At 49.1% G+C, this 22,718-nt stretch overlaps 1 protein-coding gene across 3 annotated transcripts; it reads right to left on the bottom strand.

The window, feature by feature from the left end:
• Positions 1-1,907: 1,907 nt before the first annotated feature.
• On the bottom strand, positions 1,908-22,005 carry XKR5 (XK related 5). 3 transcript variants are annotated; one of them, XM_038396578.2, is made up of 7 exons: positions 21,730-22,005; positions 18,983-19,166; positions 14,168-14,349; positions 11,634-11,843; positions 10,776-10,945; positions 9,787-9,898; positions 1,908-6,381 (listed from the first exon to the last, which is right to left on the bottom strand). In XM_038396578.2, exons 1-7 carry the CDS (start codon positions 21,785-21,787, stop codon positions 5,069-5,071), a joined length of 2,229 nt encoding a protein of 742 aa, XP_038252506.1. In that variant the 5' UTR covers positions 21,788-22,005; the 3' UTR covers positions 1,908-5,068. The 3 variants fall into 3 exon arrangements, with proteins under 3 accessions (XP_038252506.1, XP_038252507.1, XP_043366042.1); XM_038396579.2 differs by lacking the exon at positions 21,730-22,005 and adding an exon at positions 20,668-21,645 and having other exon boundaries at positions 2,104-6,381; XM_043510107.1 differs by lacking the exon at positions 21,730-22,005 and adding an exon at positions 20,992-21,645 and having other exon boundaries at positions 2,104-6,381.
• Between the last annotated feature and the right edge of the window lie 713 nt (positions 22,006-22,718).

Raw genomic sequence — 22,718 nt, 5'->3', positions numbered from 1 at the left:
GAGGAGGCAGCGGGTGGTGCATGTGGACAGGTGATCTCTTTTAGAGTGGGCTCCATGTCAGCCGGTGGGATAGAGGGGAACAGCTTTTTGTTTAGCACCACCACCACACAGTCCCTGCCCTAAGGTGCTCACGCTATAATATTCAGTGGATCCAGCAGCCCCATGGCTCCCACGCTAGTGGGACAGAGGCTGCGTTCACAGATCAAACCTACGAACTGATTGGACTGCAGCCTGGGGTGGGGGGCATATTTTGCTTCCCCCTAACTCTGCACACATCACCCTTTTAATACCAGGCTGATGAAGCTTCATGAGCATCCTCCATCCTCCCCTCAGCCCTGGGTTTCATCTGCTTGTAACCTAGACGGCGAGTTCTTTGGGGCAGAGGCTGTTTTTTAAATAAGTGTTTGTACAGCACCCAGCACATCCTGGGGGGGGGGTACGTTACCGTAATATACATAAATAATAAATGGAGGGGGGTGATTTTCAAAGCAGCCCAACTCCTATTGCAAGTCAGGGGGATATGGGTCCCTAGCTCCCACCTGTTCCTTTGAAAGTCTCCCCAGTAGCAAGACGCTGGTGAAGCGAATGCCAGCCTAATATAAAGCAGAATCCCCTGCGTGGTAAAACCGTTTACACTGTACAAACAACAAGGACAAAGTATGTCAGTGCTGTAAAGGGGGGCAGATCTCCAACTGGAGGTGGACACCAACCTCCTATGAATCCCATGGGGGAATTATAAAGGCAGTTTTCTGAAGAAGACGGATGGTCCAGCAGTTAGGGCAGGAGTCTAGTACGTGGGACATGAGCTTTCAAGTCCCTGCTCTGCCACTGACTTTGTGTGAGACCTTAGGCAAGTCACTTAGCCTCTCTGTGTCTCAGTGCCCCACCTGTAACATGGGATACAGTGCTTTCCTGAAAAATACTCAGAGTGTAAAGCAGATATTATAGTAAAGGGAACTATACGAGTAGCTGAAATAGAATGCATCGCTCATCTAGGAAAGGCAGGACAGTCTGAACTAAGGTAGAAACACTGGGTCAGAGTCACCCTGCTGGGATGAAATTGGCTCACATGCATTAACTGCCTCAGGGTGTCCAGCAGTCGTTGCACAGAAAATCAATCAACAGCTGCATTATTCAGATACAGCGGAGCTAAGCTAGAATCTGGCTTACCTCCAGCTCTCCTTGCTTTTGTTCAGCTGAGGATGGTTAAAGTTGCCACACAGTGTGTGCTGGCCTTTCGTTTGAAGGTCCAGCTGTGCCTGGAATCCAGCAGACCTCTTCCATGCATCTTGTCACACTTTCACTATATTGCACATTTCAGCAGGGGGGATTTTAAGCACATTATGGATCCTCACTGTGAAGTAGATACTATAGCAATATCAACTGGAGTCTAGAAGGGCTAAGTGATTCTCCCAAGTTCCCACCCACATTCCTACCCCTTGCTGACCTCCAAGCTCCCTTCACAGTGGCTGCTGGCACCCACCTCGGCTTTGCCTGCAACTAGAGCAAAATGCTTTCCCCCCCCCCCCCCCGATCCCCAGGAAGGAGCACAGGCCTCTGGCTATACTTAAAATACTCATCTGGCCCCCATCACTCTAGCAGTACATTAAATCCCACCAAAGGAGGGTAAATGCATCCTCATCATCGTATCCACTCATTATACTCCACACCTGAACATAGCCATTATATGAACATACCCCCATATCTCAATGTAATTTGACCCGTTAACCTTTTACCCCCAATCGGGGAGATTGCAGATTATGTATTCCTTACGCCACCCGTTCCTAAACCGAATTTCGCACCCCTTGATAATCTGTACCTTATTCCCTGATAACCAGAAACTTCTATGCTTAAACTCTGTACCTTTTTCTTTTTACTTCAACATCATCTTAATTATTAAATCTGAGCGCTTTAAACTCTCAGGTATTTAACTTCTCAACACCTTTGTGAGGTAGGGCTGTACAGTTATCCCCATTTACAGATGGGGAACTCAGGCACTGATAGACTAAGTGAGTTGCCTAAGGTCACACAAAAAGTCCGTGGCAGAGAAGGGAATTAAACCCTGCTCTGAAGCCCTAGGCAAGTGCTCTAACCATTGGGTCTGATTCTCCATGCTTCCCTAGGCTGCAGGAGATGCAGCCACACCCATTTCCATCACCCCTCCTTTTCATTAGCCTTGTTGGGCAGGGGGAAGTTGTGTGATGCAGGAGAGCTCCCTGCAAAAACCTTCTTTCTCCTCATTGAGAGAGACTCTGGCTGAGCTGTTCAACATGGTCATGCTCACATTTCCTTTTCTGGGGCAAAATGTCAGCTTGAGAACGGCTGAATTTCTCAACCAAAAGAAAGTTGTTTTGGGAAACAAACCAAACCAATAAGCACGTATCAAAAATAGAGAAAAATAAAATGGAATCTAAAACCTGAGATTGTCTCAAAATTGTTTTCTGGTTTTTGAGCCTGCTCTAACCAGAAATAAGACGCATGGAACCAAGGCGGGGCCCTTCATTGACTATTCTAGGTGTGACTCTTTTGTGTTTAGAGACAAATAACCTTTTTCTCCTTTTCTACAATGGAAATGGAACGATAGTACATTTGCATAGGAGCTGCCATTAGCTGTTGTTTGGTGTAAAGCTATGCAGTGGCTTGTTTTCCAAAGGTGAGACGGAGCATCCCAAATTACATTTCTGGGGATACAGCACCCATCAATTAACACAACACATCCAAAAACTCAGGCAGTATTTGCTCCTTTTTGTGGTTTTTAAAAACACCGGTCAGAGAAACTGTCAAAGGTAAAAGCTTCATAAAAGCTGAAGGATGGAGCCACTACCATGCCTCCATAATATATCTGCTGATGTAGGGTTAGTGAGATTAGAACTCACTACAACCGTCTCTTTCCATACCGAGCGCATCCAAAATGCTCTTTTATAGTTATAAAAAAAATACAATCCAGAGTTAGTTACACGGGAAACTAGCTTCAATGTGACATTAGCACCCAACCATTAGTTAAATACATGAAAATCCATCTTGTGAAACCTGCCCAATTAGGCATGTCCAAGCTGTTAAAACTAAATCAAAATAGGGAAGGGAGCTTTTATTGATTGCTCGCCCGGTCAGGAAATCACGGCTCTCCTCCTTCCCACCACTTCACTACCAGCTCCCTCTGCTAGGCTGCTGGCTGTTATTGACATCTCACTGGCAGCAGGCCATGCTGTGGCTCAGCAGGATAATTCTGCAGGTTGTAGCCAGTGCGAGTGGGTTAGTGCTCAAAGACCAATGTGACTTCACTTCTTTTGTTAAATGAGGAGGGAAATGAATTTGCCTGGGCTTGAAATAAATGACTCCAAACATTATTGTTCTGGCTAAGCGAAGCAATGCCCAATTCCATCCCCACCTGTTCTCTGTTCCTGCTTCAACTGGGCGGGAGTCACTGCCTGGAACTGACAAACCATCCATTTTAACTGAATGCTCAGACACGGCAAGGACGTTTTGGGGGGCCATTTATTCACCCTGTTATCTGTGTCTGTTCGTTGGGTACTGGAAAGCCATAGACTATGAGCCAAGCCAGCAGCTCGCTGACCAGCCCTCTCAGCTGTAGTGCAGGGTGTCCCTTTAAGGGCATGCCTGGGTCCAGCCAGCCCGGCTCCAAGGCTCAGCCCCTCAGTTTCCCCCGACAGATCACGTGACCAAGCGGGAAGTCAGTCCTGGTTGGAGCGGGGGGCAGGCAAGGTCTGTGCTCAGTCTGGGAGACAGAGGGATTGAAGCAAGATCTAGAGCGAGGCCTTCCCTAGGGAACTGGGGAAGAGGCCTGGAGACGGAGCAGTTGGGCAGAGGACCGCAAGGAGAAGGCTGGAGAGAGAGCCTGACCAGAGGAGACCAGCGTAGGAAGTGGCTCTGTGACAGGCAGGATTCTGCTCCTGATTTAGAGTATGTCTACACTGCAGCCGGGAGCGAGCCCCCCCGCTTGGGTAGGCAGACTTGTGCCAGGGAAGATCACAGTGCTTTGTTGTGAACTCGTGTTTGTCCTGAAAGGGAAAGACACTTTGGGCAGAAGTCAAAGTACAAAAACCACCCTGCCACCCTGGCAGGAGCTGTTCCTCCAAGGTGGGGAGAAGCAAATAGCTGAGGAAACAACCCTCTGGAACGAGGGCTGCTAATGGCCAAGTTTCAAGACGTTGTCACAAATACATAAGAGGCACCCTGCTTTAGTTGGTTAGTAAGATCTTAAAATGCCTGATTTAACATCTGTACCTTCCCTTTGCTGCAGGCAGCAGAGCTAGGCCATTGTCACAGAGACTACAGTTCCTACTGCTGTAGCCTAACCTCAGTCCTAGAGTCAGAGCCAGGCAGAGAGGCTGGCATTGCTAGCATGCTCTGTGCAAGACACTCGGCCAGTTTTCCATCAACCACCTCTCCTTTCCCAAGTAGTTAATGCATTAGAAAAACGTTTGCATTTTTGCTTTGATGCACTTTTAAGCTGTAAAAGTGACTGAAAATCATGTCTGGTGCTGGATATGCGCTCGTGCCCGAACGGTGGAGGATTCCGTAGTCCACTGTTAGTCACCTGAGAGAGTCCCTTGCCAGTCCAGTGAATGCCTGCCATCGCAGGATTTCACGGCTAATGGAACACCCCTCCTGGCCCACCCACAGAACCCCAAACATACCCAAGTATTATCGTCACAACCGCCATTAAGCAGTAGAATCGTTGCCCCAATACTTAAAGCAGGTTCTGCTACTGCCAATTTATGCAACTCCTGCCATCGTGTCCCCAGATTGCAGAAGAGCGTGGCCATTTTAGAGGGAGCAAGCGCACATCTCCAGAGTTGGACTCTAGCAGGAGCGGTAAGAGACAGCACACAAATGGGGAGCTACTCTGTATGATACAGTACGTGTATGCAAGAAGGAGGAATCTAGCAACGTACTCACAGCAGAAAGGGTCAGAGCTCCAGACAGACACGAACTGGAGCTGTACGCTCCTATGGAGACTTAAGAGTAAATTATTAACAAGATACCAGGGGACCAGATTGGACACCAAACACAGGGCCCCAGTTGGTTAATTTACAGTCTCACTCCATTACAACTGCTCCATCAACCCCGTCAGTTTCGTCCTCTCCTTTGCCTCCCTCAACTTGCAGTCCGGGCTGGGGGGGTCAGCCTTGGGGGTGGACGTGTAGCACGGTTCCTCAGCTGGCCTTAGTCTCCTCTTCACAGCAGCAACCCAAGTCCCAACGGAGGTGGTGCCCCAGTGGTTGCACTGCGCCTTCCGGACTCCCTCCTGCTCAGTGAGCTCCGAGGTCTCCTCGGATGAACTCAGTGCATTGCACTGATGGGTGCAGCAGAAGGATGGACCGCTCTGCAGCAAGCCAGGAGTGACAACGCCCAGGATTGGACTGATATTAACCATGCTGATGGGGAAGCCATCTCCTTTACCTACAGTGTTGTCTGGTACAGGCCTGAGCCTGCTGTCCTCCACCAGCTCCACAGGGTCATCAGCCACACAGCTGGCTGCTCCCCCACCTCCGTTCAGAGATGCACTGATCTCCGCATTGGCACTGAAGTACAGAGTGGGACTCTCGTGCATCTGAGCTGTCCCTTCTGGGTGCTCCACAACGACTTCCAAGTCAGAGTTGCTGTTGGCACTGCTGTTTGGAGCAAGAGGAGCGGACACACCTCCCGCTTTGTCTGCCTGAGCTTCATGTCTGCTCGTCAAGCCTGTGCAGCTAGGGGCTTTTGCTGTTGGTCTGTGCTCCTCTGGCAGGATTAGCGGCGTTCTTACAGAGTATGTGTTGTGTTTGCTGCTTGCTAAAGTGAGGCAAGTTGTCTCCTTTCTGCTCAGGCTTTTTCCAGCTCGGTTCTCTTCTGCCTGAAACCTCTGTCCTACCACTCTGGCTTTAGGAGTTCCAGGGCATTTTCCCATTGAAGAAAAGCCAAGATTGGTCTTTGGCCCAAGCATAGCACTGCAGTGTTTGCTTGCCACCAATGCTGAAGGGTAAAGCTCCCCAACTCCACCATCTCCAAAGGCTGCGTTGATCTTGGACACATCCCCAGTTTTCAAGGCTAGCTTTACCAACAGCCAGTGATGATGGTTCACCCAGCTGTCCTTCACAGAAGTATGACCTTCAAGTTCTCCTATTGAGATCTCACTGTGTGCTCTAGAAGCAGGCCTGGTATGCACCACCTTTGAGACGTCTGCATTTGAAGAGACAATGTCCTCCTGACCTGAAATTCCAAAGCTCTCCCCAGCTTCGTTTATGGACCGGAAAGTGGATCCTTCTGTCCCGTTATACTTTGCAGTTGTGATGCTGCAAGATTTCTTCAGGAAACTCTGCCAGATCTCTGTGGATTTGGGGTGTAGCAGACTATAATAGATGACCAGAGCGGCAGAGCCTGAAAGAAAGCAAAGGGGAACAAGGTGACGTTTTTGCCAACACCCCAACATTGTGGCATATAGTGCGAAACAGTTAGGAATACTGATGTGATTAGGTACCTAAGCAGTGCTACCATTGTGGATATTCAGTGGAGTGCAAAGTTGTCGAGGTAGGGTCTGTTTTACAATTTAAGTGTTTTCAGTTGCTTATGTAAAGGACGCAACTGTAGCTGTATCATGGGGAGGGAAAACGCACCAGTAGCTAGATGCAATCTGGCTGCCGGAATCTATAAGAAGAATGCTTCTGGGAGCATCAATACCACTTGCTGGGACCGTCACTTGATGGGTTCATGTGCAGAGATAAGCAGTTCCTAAGTACTGGGAGGTGATATGCGAGGGCAACCATCCACCTAAGACAAAGGTCCAACAGGAGACTTGAGCAGAGCTAAGCATCTCTGCACCATCGCTACCTAGTCAGAAGGGACGTCACTTGGTTTTAGACCCAAATTTAGCACTCGTTCAGCGCAGACTTACTGCTTGCCAGTGGAAATTATTCCAGAGTGCTTACTCAAGACATTTTCTTTAAATCAGACTGAACTGCTTCTCCGACTCTCACAGCCTTCCTGTTGTACTGTGGGGAGTTCCTCATTTTATTAGGGCCACCAACGTCCTTTGTCACTGGCAGATTGAGGTTAAGAGCTTGTGGTTAGCAGAGGATGTAGGAGGACAAAGCATGGGTGGCCAAATAGCAGCTCAGAAATAAGAACATATGCCACTCCTAACTCCAGTCCAGAAAACACTTTTGCATCAAGTTCGGTACACAGCTATTAGGAGGCCAGGAAGAGGGTTGTGTGAAGGACAGCCTCAAGCTCCGCAGTGCTCAGTATGCAGAGAGACGGTGTTAGAGCAACACCTGGCTTGGAGGCCAGACGAACAGGAGCTGCTGGGACCTGGGGTTGTATTTCTGGAAAAAGGCATTCAGAAAACAAGCTAGTGGAAGGAACAGTGGATTAGTGGTGCCATCGTGCAGTGAAGCAGCAACATAGAGCTGCTTCTAAAGAACAGTTCCTTGTCAGCCCAGGAAAAGGAGCTGTCTAGGGCAACATTTTCAAAGGCTCCAAAGTGACTGAAGTGCTTTTGAAAACATTACCCCTAGGCTCGTTGAAAAATAAAGCCAACAGCAGGAGAGAAGTTAATGGAATCAGTTAGACTGCACGATTCCCTCTGAGCCTCATCTTGATCAAATGCAGGATCTGCTCCGTGCCAGACAGAATATTGCCCAAGTCCCAGCCCCGGCATGAGTGGCAGCGCATGGAGTGATGACGGGGGGGGGGGGGGAGAGGAAGGAGCAGGGAAGAAAGACAGCAACAGTGGTTTAGTGAGGAGTTAGGTGCTTGATGCTTCCCTCCCACAGTAAAGGAAACAACTTCCCAAGGAGATGCTGACAAGGCTGGAGCTAGGCTCCCTCTATAATGGAAGGGTGCGCAGACTTGGAGAGCGGGATGGGGGGGCAATTGGCAAACCCCCAAGAGTCAGCAAGGAGAGCCAAACACAACCCAGCGGATATAAGGACAGCCATGGGGCTTCCCCCCAACTCTGCCCCTGGCAGCTGGTCCTTCCTGAGGTATGTGGGAGGGAAGCAAGTGCATTAACTGCTCACTACCATGGACTCAGGAGTTACAGCCTTGGAGAGAGAAAACCACTCACGGTTTCAGTGGCTGCTTCCCAGCTCCGTCCTGTGCCCCTCCTACCCCTGACTCGAGTCCCAAGGTCACTGCAAGCCTGGGACAGTCCCTTGGGGGTGGAGAGCATGTTGTGGAGAAGCCAGTTCCCCCACCCCATCTACGCAGGTGGAGAGGAACACCAGGCACACGCTGAGCTGCAGTAAGTTACAATAGGGGACAATATTGTGGTGAGCAGGCACAATGCGAGAGAATCAAGGCTAATGTTTTCCCGTGCAAGTCACTACATTGTTGCAAAGAATCATAGAATATCAGGGTTGGAAGGGACCTCAGGAGATCATCTAGTCCAATCCCATGCTCAAAACAGGACCAATCCCCAATTTTTGCCCCAGATCCCTAAACGGCCCCCTCAAGGATTGAACTCACAACCCTGAGTTTAGCAGGCCAATACTCAAACCACTAAACTATCCCTCCCCGCAAGGATAGTTACGCCCAACATCCTTCACAAGGCAGGGCCGCATTCAGCCCTCAAGCACATGCACCTGACTTAATGAGAGCCACAATCACCTGCCAAGGGACAAATCTGATCCCTGAAAGAGAGGGATCCTCCCCCACCCCTATTTCTGCATAGTCCTTCAACAACGTACTCCCAGCCAGAAGAAAGGAACAGGCCTTAACAAGACCAATCCCTATTGTACCCCATCTCATTTAATTGGCAAGTGTCTCCTAATAGTGATCCTCCATACTACAGCACCACCAATCCCAAGCGCTCAAAAACCACGAGTCAGGCCCCCAAAATCACAAGACTTTTTAAAGCCAATCATAGCATTTGCTTCCTAGTTTCAGAGCCTTCAGGGTGCATTGCAGTCACGTTTTCAAGCATCCCTCTGCTACCATGAGGGCTAGGAGGTCATCCTTTTTAAAAGGGAAAGCCAAGATTGACTCCATGTTAGGAACTGGGAAACAGGTGGTCTGGCCTACTGACAGAGAATGGGGCTTAGATCTAGTGGGCAGGCATCCAGGCAGGGAACAGACGCGAAGAGTCGAAGCTGGCGTTTACTCCCAAGTACCAGAGCCAGGAGGCTGAGCTGAGTTGGGGCCAGGAACCAAAGCTGAGGATCAGAGTCAGGGTTGAATATGAAATGCCAGAGCCAAGGGTTGAGCCAGTCAGAAGTCAGGGGCAGTGTGCCAGAGTTGGCAGCCCATGGTCAGGAACAAGATGAAAGGGCAGGAACCAGGGAGAGGCAAGGATCAGGCACAAAACAGGATCAAGGCAGGAGCTAGAACAGGTCAGGAGTGGAGCAGGAATCAGCACCAGGCTTAGATCAGGTTTGCAGGAGACAGGCAAGAGCAGGGTCCCATGTGGCCGCAACAGAAAGTCTTCACAGCAGGTTGGATGTCCCACTCGGGTCACTTCCTGGCTTAAGTAGCAGATGTGAGCCAATCAGGCGGCTGCAGGCCTTTAATGCTCCGACAGAACTTCCCGAGGGGCCTGACTTTCCAAGTTCAGCGAGATGGTGGCCCCGAGGGAGTGTCAGCGATCCAGAGACCCCCGGGTTCTAGACCTGCACCCTCAGATCCTTTCACTATGACTCGAGGAACCAGAGCTTTCAGAAAAGATACTGACCCTCATGAGAAAACTGTGAGAGTTGGCAACACTATTCTAGGAAGGTTCTTACAGTGCTCTCATCAGCATATTTTAGCATCTTCTGATTCACAGCGCAAGTAAGCAACAGATCTTACCAATCATGAATCCAGCCATCACCGCCCCTGTCATAAACAGGCTATCCCGCTGCACCCCCTGCAGGAGATCTGTGGCCAACATCAAAAGGAAGATGTTCTCTATCAGCATTATCTGCAGGGCAAAGGAAAGATAGCTGTCACTCAGAGCTGCATGTGCACAAACTGGTTGTAGACATGCCTCCTATTGTGGAGGGAGTTAAATGACACACATGAATAAGTCCTAAGCTTTACTTATTTATTTTGCTCTCACTTGCTATCATACCCTGAGCTCCTGCCATCATTCTGGCCTTCTCCCCCACGTAGGTTTTGAATAGAAATGAAACATGGCTCTTTGCTTGTGACAATAAATTGCAAGTTTTTAATAGTACCTTTTCTGTGCCAAAGCATCTCCACACAGCAGCAACATGGAACAGGTTCAGCACAGATCTGGGAGCAACGCCAGACACCACAGAACCAGCCATGCCCACGTGTTTCCCACTAACAATAATAGTAGTAGCCATTACTGTATTTAGAAGGAGCCTCCCAGAGCTATCAATCTGCCCCTTTCATGAGCACTAAATTCATCTTTATAACCTCTTCAATTCTAGAAAAGTGTATCCACTCCACTTACTGTAGCAGGATTTTTCAACTGGAACTGATGTTGCCAACATAAAAATGTAGCTAAGCATGATGCTAAAATAAGGATTGTCAAATCTCATGCCTCAGGGCAGAGAATGATCATTATAAGGGTCAGGAAGTAAGTGCCACCCAGGGAGCACTGCTGTTAGGGGTAGGAGATGGGGAAATGGCTCACCTGAAGCATTAGGTGAAGGTCACTGCTGGAAGCCCCTGTTACGGTTTATTATGGCCAGACTCTATGGGCTACATTGTAGGACACACAGAAGCAGCCATGGCCCTTACTGCACAGGTCTTATGGTTAGATTAGTTCTTAACGGTTTTCGTTGTTAGTGACTGTGACTCTAAGAGCCAAGAGGAGATCGAGCACTTACCACATAAAACACAGCCACTCTGTACCTGGAGGGGCCGGCCTGAACATTAATGTAGCAGAAGATGTACACAGCCCCCACCAGGAAGTTGAACAGTCTCCAGTGACAGGAACTCACTATGATGTCAGTTTGCTGAGACACCATCCAGAAGGACATCACCAGCCAGTGAGCACCTGGGTGGGGAAGGCAGGGAGTAAAAAGCAAATTAGTTGCTGTGGTGAGCTGAGGGGGGAAGCCAGCAAATCTCACAAGCATCAGCAGTGAGGGACCACTGGCAAGAAGCCCTGAAGGTGAATGGAGAAATCAGATCACTGCCAGGATTGATGTGCAAAGGAACAGACTCTCTTCCTTACACCATGTCCTGCGGAGCAGCACAGGGAAAGCTTTCCCCGTGTTGTACCAATCCCAGATGGGAGAGGGACTGCAGACCCCAGGGCTGTCAAGCCAACACTATTCATGAGCTGTGTATTTACTGAAAAGAACAGATGAACCCGGATTCACTGACACCAAGGGTACGTCTACACCGCAGAGCAAAACCTACAGCGCTGAGTCTCAGAGTCTAGGTCAACAGACTCAGGCTTGCGGGGCTAAAAAGAACAGAGTGGCCATTAGGCCTTGGGCTAGAGTCCGGGCTCTGAAACCCAGAGAGGAGGGAAGTGGGACTATCCCTATTTCTAGCCCAGTAGCCCAAGTTTACTGACTCGGGTTCTGAGACTCAGCACTGTAGATCTTTCTTTGCAGTGTAGACATAACCCTCCTCTGTGAGAGAAATGGGAGCATTACGCCACCTAGTGGCTGTTCACAACAGGTGACACAGGAGACTATTAACTGCACAAGCATGCACAGAAAATCTCATCTTACCTGCTGCAACAAAAACCCAGACAGGATAGACTCTGGCAAAGAGCACCAGGGCCATGACCCTCGTTCCTAGCATTCCTGTCCTCCACAACAGCTGGCACAGGAGGGCCGCCGCTGGCATGTAGAGATGACCTGGTTTCATTAGGCATGTAAAGCGGCTATAAGAGACTAAAGACCAGGAGAGGGAGAGCAGGGACAGTCCAGCACTCACACCTACAAATGAAAGAGGAGGGACATTATTCAAAAGGCACAATGAGAGGTCAGAAATCCACGGCACCTGCATTCCACAGGACAGATGATTTTCACTCCAGCTGGAGCACTTTACCAAATGTTCCTCTGCTGACCTGTGTTTGTGCTCCACTAAACCCTCACCTCGATTTCTCTCCTTCCATCTCTCCCCAGTTATCAGTTTTATTAGAACTAAAAGTACCTTTTGCAACAGCCATTAAAAGACCATCCATCCACTCACAAGTGTTCTCATGCTAATACACACCAGTGCATCAAGCACACCTTCTTATTATCGTCAGGATACCGGGCTGGATGGACCTTTGGTCTGACCCAGGATGGCCATTCTTATGTATGTTCTTATGTTCTACTTCATCAGTACTATCACAGTTTCAGTGTAACTGCACCTCTATTTCCACACCCATGGTCCACTCTAGGGACGCCCATTCAGGTCTCCAGCCATCACCTGTCTCTGGGCAGGGACCCTGCCCACTCCTTTCTGAGATGGAGGTTTTATGGCTGCACAGCTCCCTGCCTCACACTGCAATAGCCTCAGCAAGCCAGTCTGCCTAACAGCCAGGCGCTGGGTGTTGCTTTCTCTCTGAGGGTGATAAACAGTGTATTGCCCTCAGTTACCGCCCAGCTCCTTCTGAGCAACTGTAACGCCGACAGACCCCAGGTGTCGGTGGGCGGAATTGAACCTGGGGCCTCTGGAACTTAGTGCATGAGACTCTACTGCATGAGCTAAAAGCCACCTGGCTGTTAGCTAAGGCTGTAGAGCAGACTCATAATCTCTCTCTAAGTGGTCTCAGTTCCACTAGATGAGACAGAAAACCACATGCTGGAGGTCTGCGGATTACACAAGCACATTTATTCTTAAGATAAAAGCATTACAAAGAAAACATTATATAAATAATACAGATTTAAAGCCACACAACATACCAGGAGTCACCCATCCATCTTACAGGGCTCTCACAGGCCAAAGTCTTTCCAACCCTTCTGCAAGGGTTGGGCCCCTCCTTGGACAGAAGATCCTGTCCTTCGCTAATCAGAAAGAAGCCAGAGTCGATTTAGGCTCATTCTTTTATACCAAAAACACTTTCTTTGTTCCCTAGTCTCTGGAAAACCCAGCCTGAGCCAGTCTTTGCAGCCCCCCCTCCCCCAAACTGTTTGGTCTCAGTGACTCGCCTTAACCCTTCCCGCCTCCAACCCCATTTTTAGTTCCTGGAGGCACTGTGGGTACCCCTCCTCAATGGAAGAGAATACACTCACACAGAAACCATTCATAAATGTAATACAATGGCCTCCAAAGATACTGCATGCAATTGCAATCGCTCTCACAAGTACATTCCATTGCACACCATAGCAGTTTAGAGAACCTATGGGGAAACCGTGGTCTGTGGGAGAGGCACTCCTAGCACTTGTGGGACTGATAGCTCTGGACAGCTGAGTCTTCTATTCCCGCCCCCATGCACACAGTAGGAATACCACAGGCAGTGGCAGGGCAAGTTTATCCCATCCTTCCATACCCCTAGTCTGGAGGAATCAGCAGTTCCTCTAGTAGGGCGTTTCTAGTACAGAATTGCAGTGCGACCTTGGGCAACTCACAACCTTTCTGTGCCTCAGTTTCCCTATTTGCAAAAGAGAGCTGATACTTGACCTTTATAAAGTGCTTGAAGAGCTACAGATGAAAAGTACTAAGCACCATGGTTATTAATTCTTCATTGTCATTCAGTCCGTGGCTTCTCTTGTAAGACTACCCCTTAGTGTTGCTGCAGTGACTTCTCTCCAATGGGTGAGAACACTAATTTTATCTTTTCGGTGGACGATCATCATGCCAGAGCCAGATTCAAACCTGCTGGGGAGGTGGAACGCTCTTTCTGTACAAGGACAGAGGCTCTACATTCCATTGCAGGATGGATTTGCAGGGAGATGAACTGGCCACTGAGCAGAGGGCTGTTGAAGAGCAGTCATGCTGCAGGTGGATTGAGGAGTGAAGCAGGCATACTCTGGGTGTCCTCTGTCGGAAGGAATGCATCCACTCCGTTGGGGGGGTCACAAGACAACGGTTGGGAAAAGATGGGGAACTCGAGAGAGGAGACACACCAGCCTTTGCTGCTAAGTAACTCAAGAGGCTAATTTTAAAAAGCACCGTTCTGAATATGTTTTTTCCAGTTAGTCTGAAATAAGGTCCTTCATCCTGAAAGTCCATTCCTGCTACCTGTGCCCATCTACCCTGGGTACATTAGAGGACAAGAGTCCATCACACACATACATCGCCTTCCTTCTACATTTAAAGACTCCCCACTTACCTGGGACAAGGCCAGTCGGTTCCACCGCTACAAAAACGTAGCTCTGTAGCAACAGGTGGGGCAAGGTCTGCAGCAGGGCTTCCAAGAGCTGCAGAACTGCCAGGTCCCCCAGCTGCATGAGGAGATCTCCAGCAATGGAGCTTCCTCCAGGCTTCGCAGCTGTCCACAGAGCATCCCAGTGCCTGAAAGAGAACAGACCACAATCAGGGCTCTTCGGGGCAAAGGATCCGTGCCTGATTCTGATCCTACTTCCATCAACTTTATAGCGTGACTCTACTGCTTTCAGCAGTTACTTCTGATGTACACAGGTGTGATCTAGAGCAATGGTCTCCAAACTTTTTGGATCGCGCACCCCCAGGGCCAGCTCCAGGGAAGTGCAAAAAAAAAAAAAGCTGCCACCAGCGTGCCGCCAAAGACGGAGAGGGGAGAACCGAGCTGCCGCCTGTGTGCCACCGAAGGATCAAAGGTCTGGGAGCGCTGCTGCTACCGGGCCAGCAGCACTCCTTCGGCGGCGCTCCTCCTGCCAAGCACCCCCAGGGATGGTCTTGCGCACCCCACTTTGGAGACCACTGATCTAGAGCAGTGGTTCTCAACCAGGGGTCCAGGCCCATAAGCAGGTTTCATGAGCAGGGTCCGCCAAGCAGGGCTGGAATTAGACCTGCTGGGGCTCAGGGCAGAAAGTCAAAGCTTTACCACCTGGGGCTGGAGCCCGGGGCTCCAAGTCATGCCACCGGGGCTGAAGTCGAAGCCTGAGCAACTTAGCTTCGCAGGGCCCCCTGCGGCATGGGGCACCAGGCAATTGCCCTGCTTGTTACCCCCTAACGCTGGCCTTGGCTTTTATATGCAGAAAAACAGTTGTGGCACAGACAGGCCATGGAGTTTTTATAGCATGCTGTGGGGGGGGGCATCAGAAAGAAAAACCTTGAGAACCCCTGATCTAGAGGAGAATCAGGCCCTTTGGACCCTATGCAGTCATTTCCCCTTGTATAAAATCATAACATCCTGATCCAGGGGCATTTCACAGCCAGCGTAAATGACTACAAATGGTTTGATGTTGTGAAAAATCAGACCTCTTAGCTTTATGCTTCCGTGTAAAGCACTTAGCACGTTGCTGGTGCTAGACAAATAATTCTGAGCAGGAATTGTAGAGGATAAAGTTATTAAATACACACACGCACACACTACTTATACACACACTTTTGAGAGTTCCCTTCCAATCGCTCTGAGTGCATTACAGTTGAGAAGGCTGCTCCTCCACCTCCAGAGCCGCTATTTGATCCGGTTCAATACATGAACTTTAGCTAATCTGTTAACACTGACATAATTTGAATCAATGACTTGTACTGACACCCACCAATGTAATTTATTTCACAGCTTGTAATCTTTCAGAGGTGTTTACTTAAGATAGATACTGGAGTTTTGCAATAAACCTTATGCACACAGTAAATACAGCCATCCAACAGACTGGCCCTTAACCAGAGGCTGTTTACTTTTATACTTCAGGCATGTATAGACATTCCTAACAGAGACACTGGATTTAGTGAACTAGGGAGGTAAAATGTTAACTGGTTAACTGGTAAGCAGTAGTCTTACTGGTTAACTGGCCTTAACTCTTAACCCCGTGCCAGCGGGCCGGAGCGGCCCCAGCCGCGTCGTCTGGCCAAAGCAACCCAGCCACTTAATAGGTTAACCATTTAAGCACAGTATTTTTTAATCGTTTAAATGGTTACTTTTTTTAACAGTATTTACATCCCTAGAATGAACATGAGTGTCGAGAAACCAATAACCCCTTCGGTGCCATCATGAAAGGACAGTGCAAAAATTGGCAAGTACAACGTTTAGCCTTCTTCCTCCAACGCCCATCTGTTTGCAAAGGTTTATACAATGGGTGTCTGTCTCTCTGCCATGCAACTAGAATCCTAAACCCTCAGCACTAGGACCAGTCAGCTCTTCCACTGTGTTGCACCAAGGCCTTGTCTACACATAGAAATTTTACTGGTTCAACTACAGGTCAGATATTAAACCAATGCAATTACAATGGTGCAACGCTGTGTGTGCACCAAGTTGTTTTCATGTGCTTCTATTTTAATGGTTAACAGTGTCCCCAAATTATGGCATCTCAAAGGCTTTTGCATGGTTTGTGACCATGGTTAGGTCCCACCTACATTACAAAACGGAATAGTCTTGTAACCAGTTCCCTAGACTAAGCAGTTGTTGTAATACAGATGTGGTTTGGTCATTTAGTCTAATCTTCTTGCAGTGTAGAGCACCATCCTCTACAATTTATTCTCCAGCGCTTTGTCCAATCTAGCTGTAAAACAGCTCCAACAGGTGGTGCTTCCACTAACTTATTTCACACCCTCCTAAACCTCATTTGTCAAGTAGTGCTCTAGTTCAACCACAAATTATTGGGCAAGAAGCTGGAATCGCTGGGTGAGATTCCATGGCCTGCATTATGCAGGAGGTCAGACTAGATGATAACAGTCCATCCTGGCCTGAAAAGAAATCTGTGACAGTTTTTCCCCAATCATCTGCTAACATTATTAAATGTAACTGCATATGCTCAAGGGCAGAGATAAGAAGTTCAGTTATGTAGACAGCTTCTAGTTTCAAACTTCTGAGAGTGACTAATTGCTTTAAGAAAAGCACAATGTGTCCTTTGAAGTACCTATTTACAATAGCACTATTATACACTTTATAGGAGCTTCACAAACCAACAGAGAAAACATTATTGAATTAAAAAAAACCATATTATTGTCATTAATCACAAGTTACATATAAAGTGCAAACCAATTTTGTGAGCATTAATCGGGCATCTTCCACTCCCCTTCCCTGCCTCCCAATGTAATCTGGACAAGATCTGAAAGATTTTTAGGATCTTCAACTAAAACAAGAACAAAAACAAAGCAAAAAAACCCAGATAAATAAGCCTTCCTTCTAACAATAGGAATAATGGACAGTCCCTAGGATTTTTTTCCACTACTTGGGAAAAGAGAAGCATTCTCAGCTAGTATCAACATATTGGACCACTCGAGCTGAGAAACAGCATTAAGGGTGCGATGTGTCTTTGCATGTCACCAAGGTGCCAGAACACGTCAGCTTTCCCATCATCTTACTCTCAGGTCCCATCTTTGTCCATACAGTAGAACCCCTATTTGATTATCCCCTATTTTATGGGGGATTGAGTTCATAAAACTGAACATCTCAAGATTTCAGGAGGTATGGTGCATAGGTTAATTCATTAATCGCTCACTGATAGTTTATATAACGAATGGTAACAGCTGGATACAGTGCACTTGATTTTTCTTTAAGCGAGAGAACTGCACCTCATCTTTGCCACCAAATATCTTAGTCTTCTCAAACCTGGGAAATGTAGTCTAGATTAAATTATTATAAGATCAGTGCACAACTGGTTGAAAGATTGTACTCAAAGAGTATTTATCCATGGTTTGATGTCAAACCAGGACGGCTAGTAAGGTTCTGCAGGTGTCAGTCCTGGATCCAGTACTAGTCAATATTTTCATTAATGATTTGGATAATAGCCTGGAGAATGTGCTTATAAAATATGCAAATGACACCAAGCTGGGAGGGGTTGCAAATACTATGGAGGACAGGATTAGAATTCAAAAAGACCCTGGCAAATTGGAGAATTGGTCTGAATTCAACAAGATGAAATTCAAAGTGCAAAGTACTTCACCGAGGAAGGAAAAATCAAAAGCACACCTATAAAATATATGTGGCTAAAGCCCCGTAGGGATACAAAATTTATATCTGCAGATGCAAATATCCACTGATATAAAGTGGCAAAAAAGGAGTGCATCAATAGAAGTGTTGTATGCAAGACAGAGGAGAAATACTTAAGTGGATCACAAATTGAGTGAGAGTCAACACGAAGAGGCAACTGACCGTCTCTACTCAGCACTGGTAAGACCTCAGCTAGAATACTGTGTCCAATTCTGGAAGCCACACTTAAGAAAAGATGTAGACAAATTGGAGAGAGTCCAGGGGAAAGCAACAAAAAAGATCAAAGAATTAGAAAACCTGATCTATGAGGAAAAGTTAAGATAACTGGGCATGTTTAGTCTTTTGGAAAGAAGACTGAGGTGGGGAACCAGAGAATCTTACAATATGTAAAGGGCTGTTATAAAGAGGATGGTGATCAATTGTTTTCTAGGTCCAGTGAAGGTAGGACAATAAGTAATGGGCTTTATTTTCAGCAAGGGAGATTTAGGTTAGATATTAGGAAAACGTTCTAACTATTAGTTAGTTAGTAGATAAGATCTGGAATAGACTTTCAAGGGAGGTTGTGGAATCCCTGCTACTGGAAGTTTTTTTAAGAAGAAGGTGGGACAAACACCTGTCAGAGACAGTCTGGTCCACTTGGTCCTGCCTCAGCACAGTGGTGTGGACTGGATAACTTCCTGAGGTCTCTTTCAGCCTAACAATTTTATAATTCTATGTTGGTTGAAGGATCAGAGTCACATATAGTGGCAGAAAGATGGTTCAGATAACCAGCCATTTGTGAGACCAATGTCCATAAAATCAGGGGTTCTACTGTCATTAGAAACCAGGCTCGCAACTTTCTAGAAGACAGCGTTTACTCAGTTCTGTGGTTTGAAGACTCAGTTTACCATAGGAAAATCCTGACGTTACACTGCAGAAAGAGACACCTAATACAACGCCAATGGTTCTCCTTGCCACATAACACACTCAGGCACGCATGCACACACTTTCCATGCAAAGTACATATATTTGTCCTCAGAAGATTAGATCTCAACCCTCTAATTCTTCAAAGGCTGTGAGTTGTTTTCTCACCGCTTCCAAATCCCCAGCTTCACCATGTGCACTATCACCAGACAGCAGCAGCCTCTGTGCCCATCTGCCCGGAACCAAGAGAAGCTCAGGATCTGAACTATATAGTCAGGCAGAAGCAAGGCAATGGTCAACCAGCACCAGAGATACCGACCAGAGAGAAGATAATGGACGATGGTGCAGACCCCTGAAAAAGGGAAAAGAAACAATATGATAGATGGTGATACACATGGTACCTCTCCCACCTCGGCTCTAACAGTGCACCAGCCTTTGTGGCCCAAATCACATCTGACCACAAGCATCACCACTCTTTGTCCCATGCCACTTCTTATGCCTGGGGGCAAAGCTCCCCATAAAGAGCCACAGAGGTACTACATTCAACTCCTTCAAACTCACCGCTCCCACAATAGCTACCCAATGCTCAGCAATGGCTATGCAGCACCTGTGCTGCGACCTGTGTTTGTTACACTAAGCATAAGATCTCACTGTCACCTTGTGTTCCCTCAGTCTGTATCTTCTGCATCCATCTAGCACTGGGATCGGCAACCTTTGGCATGCTGCCCATCAGGGAAATCCGTTGGCAGGCTGGGCCAGTTTGTTTACCTGCAGCATCTGCAGGTTCAGCCAATCGCGGCTCCCACTGGCTGCAGTTCGCCGTCCCCGGCCAATGGGTGCTGTGGGAAGCAGCAGCCAGCACGTCCCCCGGCCCGCGCCACTTCCTGCAGCCCCCATTGGCCAGGGACAGCAAACCACTGCCAGTGGGAGCCGCCCCAGCCCGCCAGCGGATTTCCCTGATGGGCCACATGCCAAAAGTTGCCGATCTCTGGTCTATAGTCTTATATTTAGATTGCAAATTCTCTGGGTGACCATCTTTTTCATCATCTGCTTAGCATAGGGGCCCTGATCCATAGATGTGGCCTCTAGGTGCTACCACCATACAGATTAATAATACTAATAAGACCTCTGCTCTTAAAGCAAGAGAGAGTTTGGATTAGGTTTTCAGTTTGGGCTCAGCTCTATACAGAGGGAGAGGTTTTTTCCTTCCTTAACACTTTTGAAATCTTATTCTAAGTGCTGGTTAATGCTTAACATAACTATGCACGTTAACGTCATCTTTGTAATAAACTATCCTTCGCTATATGTGCATCCAGCACAGCGGTTCTCAATCTATTGAACATTGTGAGCCGCATCCAATACTACCTGTATGGCCCTGAGGATGTCACATAGGCCGCAGCTGTGTACTGACTGGGCTGCAAGTGGCTCATGGGCCTGCAGGTTGAGAAACACTGATCCAGCACCTGGCACAATGGGGTCCTGCTTCATGACTGGGGCTCCTAGGTGCTATGGGAATACAAATCACAAACAGATACTCTCTCCTCAATTTAACCAAAGCCCTTTAAACACGTAGGGGCTTGTTTTCTGGAGGGTGTGTGTAAAGCAATGAGTAAAATGATAACCCAGAGCTCTCCTATTGCATCTTCATCAGTAGATTGCACAGTGCTTTACCCCGGGGGTCAGCCTCATTATCCTGCCTCTACCACCGGTCTGCCTAAGGTTTAGCAGACTGGTGGTAGAGGCAGGAACCAAATCCAGGTCTCCTGAGTCCCAGTCTAGTGCTTTATTCACATAGGCCACACTGTCCCCCCCAAAGAAGTAGCAATCATTTCTGTCTGCCCTTTTGTTGTCACCTGCTGTCAGGGATGGATCTAGAATAGCTCAGTGGGATGCCAAGGAACAGCTCAGGCCAATCCAGATCCTAACTTCCCAAACTCTGGGCTTGCTCAGGTCCAGGATTCTGGTGCAGGCCAGTCACTGAAAATAAGGGAGAGCTGGCCCTGGGACCCTCCCTAGCCAGCAGCCCTGAGGCAGGGGCATCAGCCTGCCCAGCACAGGGTGAAGCTTCTCCCATGCACCTGCCTGCTGCAGTAGGGGCCCGAAAGGCAGCCGCTAGGGTTGCAGATTCAGGTTGGAGGCATTCCTGGAGGTTTACTGATTTCATCCCATGCCATAACCTCTCAATAAAGATCCATCTTTAATTCCTGCAGGTGCCAGGACCGTCCTGGAGGGTTGGCCACCCTAGTAGCCGCTTCCCCCACTGGGGCAGCCTGCAGCGGAAAGGGGGCGGCAGCAGGATTGGCGGAAGAGCCCGGCACGCAACGGGTTAAAGATTTTAAAAACGACGCGCGCGCTCGACCCAGCGTCGCTCTCCTCCTTGCTGCGCCGCGAGGCAACGGCCGGAGCCGAGGCCGATCCGGGGCCCGGGGCTCAGCCCCGCACGCTCTTCCCCCGGCCCCTCCGCGCAAGCCAGTCGGCCAGGTGCATGCTCCACGTTCAGTCGTGGGGCCGGGACAACACAGCTGCCCCGCAGCTCGCGGCGGCCGGTCGCAGGAAGGGGAGCGGGGTGGGGTGCAGCTTTGCCGGGTGCACGGTGAGCGTGTGTGGTTCCGCTGGCGAGTGGCATGCACGAGGAGGGGCACAGGGGGGCCCGCTGCGGGGCGGGGGGAGCAGCTCCGGGGCGTGCACAGCGGGCGGGTGTAGCGCCATTCATTAATTGCAGGCAGCGGGGCGCAGCGCACGAGGGACGCGCAAGTGCGCTGGGCGGCACAGTTAGTTGCGCAGCCCCCCCCCCCCCCGCGGTTAGTTGCAAGGAGAAGGGCGCAGGCGGCGCGGTTAGCCGGGGGTCTGCTGCGTTGGGTGCCCGCTGCCTGTGCAGCCCCGTTAGTCAGCTGCAGGGCCCCCGGGAGACTCACGCGCGCCCTGTTCCGCCGCGAGCAGCAGGAGCGAGAGTCCCGCGACGGCTGCGCGCATCCTCCTCCTTCTCCCCGGGGCGGCGCCCAGCTCCGGTGCACGGACTCCGGAGCAGCCCGGCTCCGATCTCCCCCCCCCCCCCCAGCCTTCGCCTCCCCCCTTTGCAATGCTCCCTCCCCGTTTGCGGCCGGGGAGTCCTTGGGGGGCGGGGGGGGGGTTGGTTAGGCGAGCGGTGCAGCAGCAGCTGCCTTTGCAAGAACAGGCGCTGGTTCCCCGGCCGACTTTCTAATGGGCACAAATGCCAACAGCTTTGCCCCTGACCAGCCTCCTCCCTGAGACCCCGCCCCCCTGCTCACTCCATCCCACCCCCTCAGTCCCTAGCTCCGCCCCCCACTCACTTTCACCGGGCTGGGGCAGGGGGTTGGGGTGCGGGCTCTGGGCTGGGGATGAATTCAAAGCAAAAAAAAGGTTTCAGAGTAGCAGCCGTGTTAGTCTGTATTTGCAAAAAGAAAAGGAGGACTTGTGGCACCTTAGAGACTAACAAATTTATTTGAGCATCAGCTTTCGTGAGCTACAGCTCACTTCATCGGATGCATTGAAGTGGGCTGTAGCTCGCGAAAGCTTATGCTCAGATAAATTTGTTAGTCTCTAAGGTGCCACAAGTACTCCTTTTCTTAAAGCAAAAAAGGTTTCTCTCACCATATGTGAACAGCAGTCTGGTTGGCTTCCTCCAGCCATGACCACTCCCCCAGTTCAACGATGCTTCCTTTGCCTTTCAAAGGAAGGCCGTAAATAGAGATGAGGGAAAAGAGGTGTTTTGAGGCCTCTGTTCCTCATTTTTATATCTTTTCATCCTCTTTGAGAATCATTTCCAGCTGGAGTTCTGGTGGCGGCCAATCTGTTTACATGGGAAGTAAATTTTTCCTTTACACCCTTCTGCTTGCCAAAGAATGGCCGCTTAACCAGGTGGTAGTCCATTTGATTTTGTTGA

The sequence above is a fragment of the Dermochelys coriacea genome, chromosome 3 (assembly GCF_009764565.3).
Source record: "Dermochelys coriacea isolate rDerCor1 chromosome 3, rDerCor1.pri.v4, whole genome shotgun sequence".
Classification (NCBI taxonomy): domain Eukaryota; kingdom Metazoa; phylum Chordata; order Testudines; family Dermochelyidae; genus Dermochelys; species Dermochelys coriacea.
This window is presented reverse-complemented; position numbering and strand designations above follow the sequence as displayed.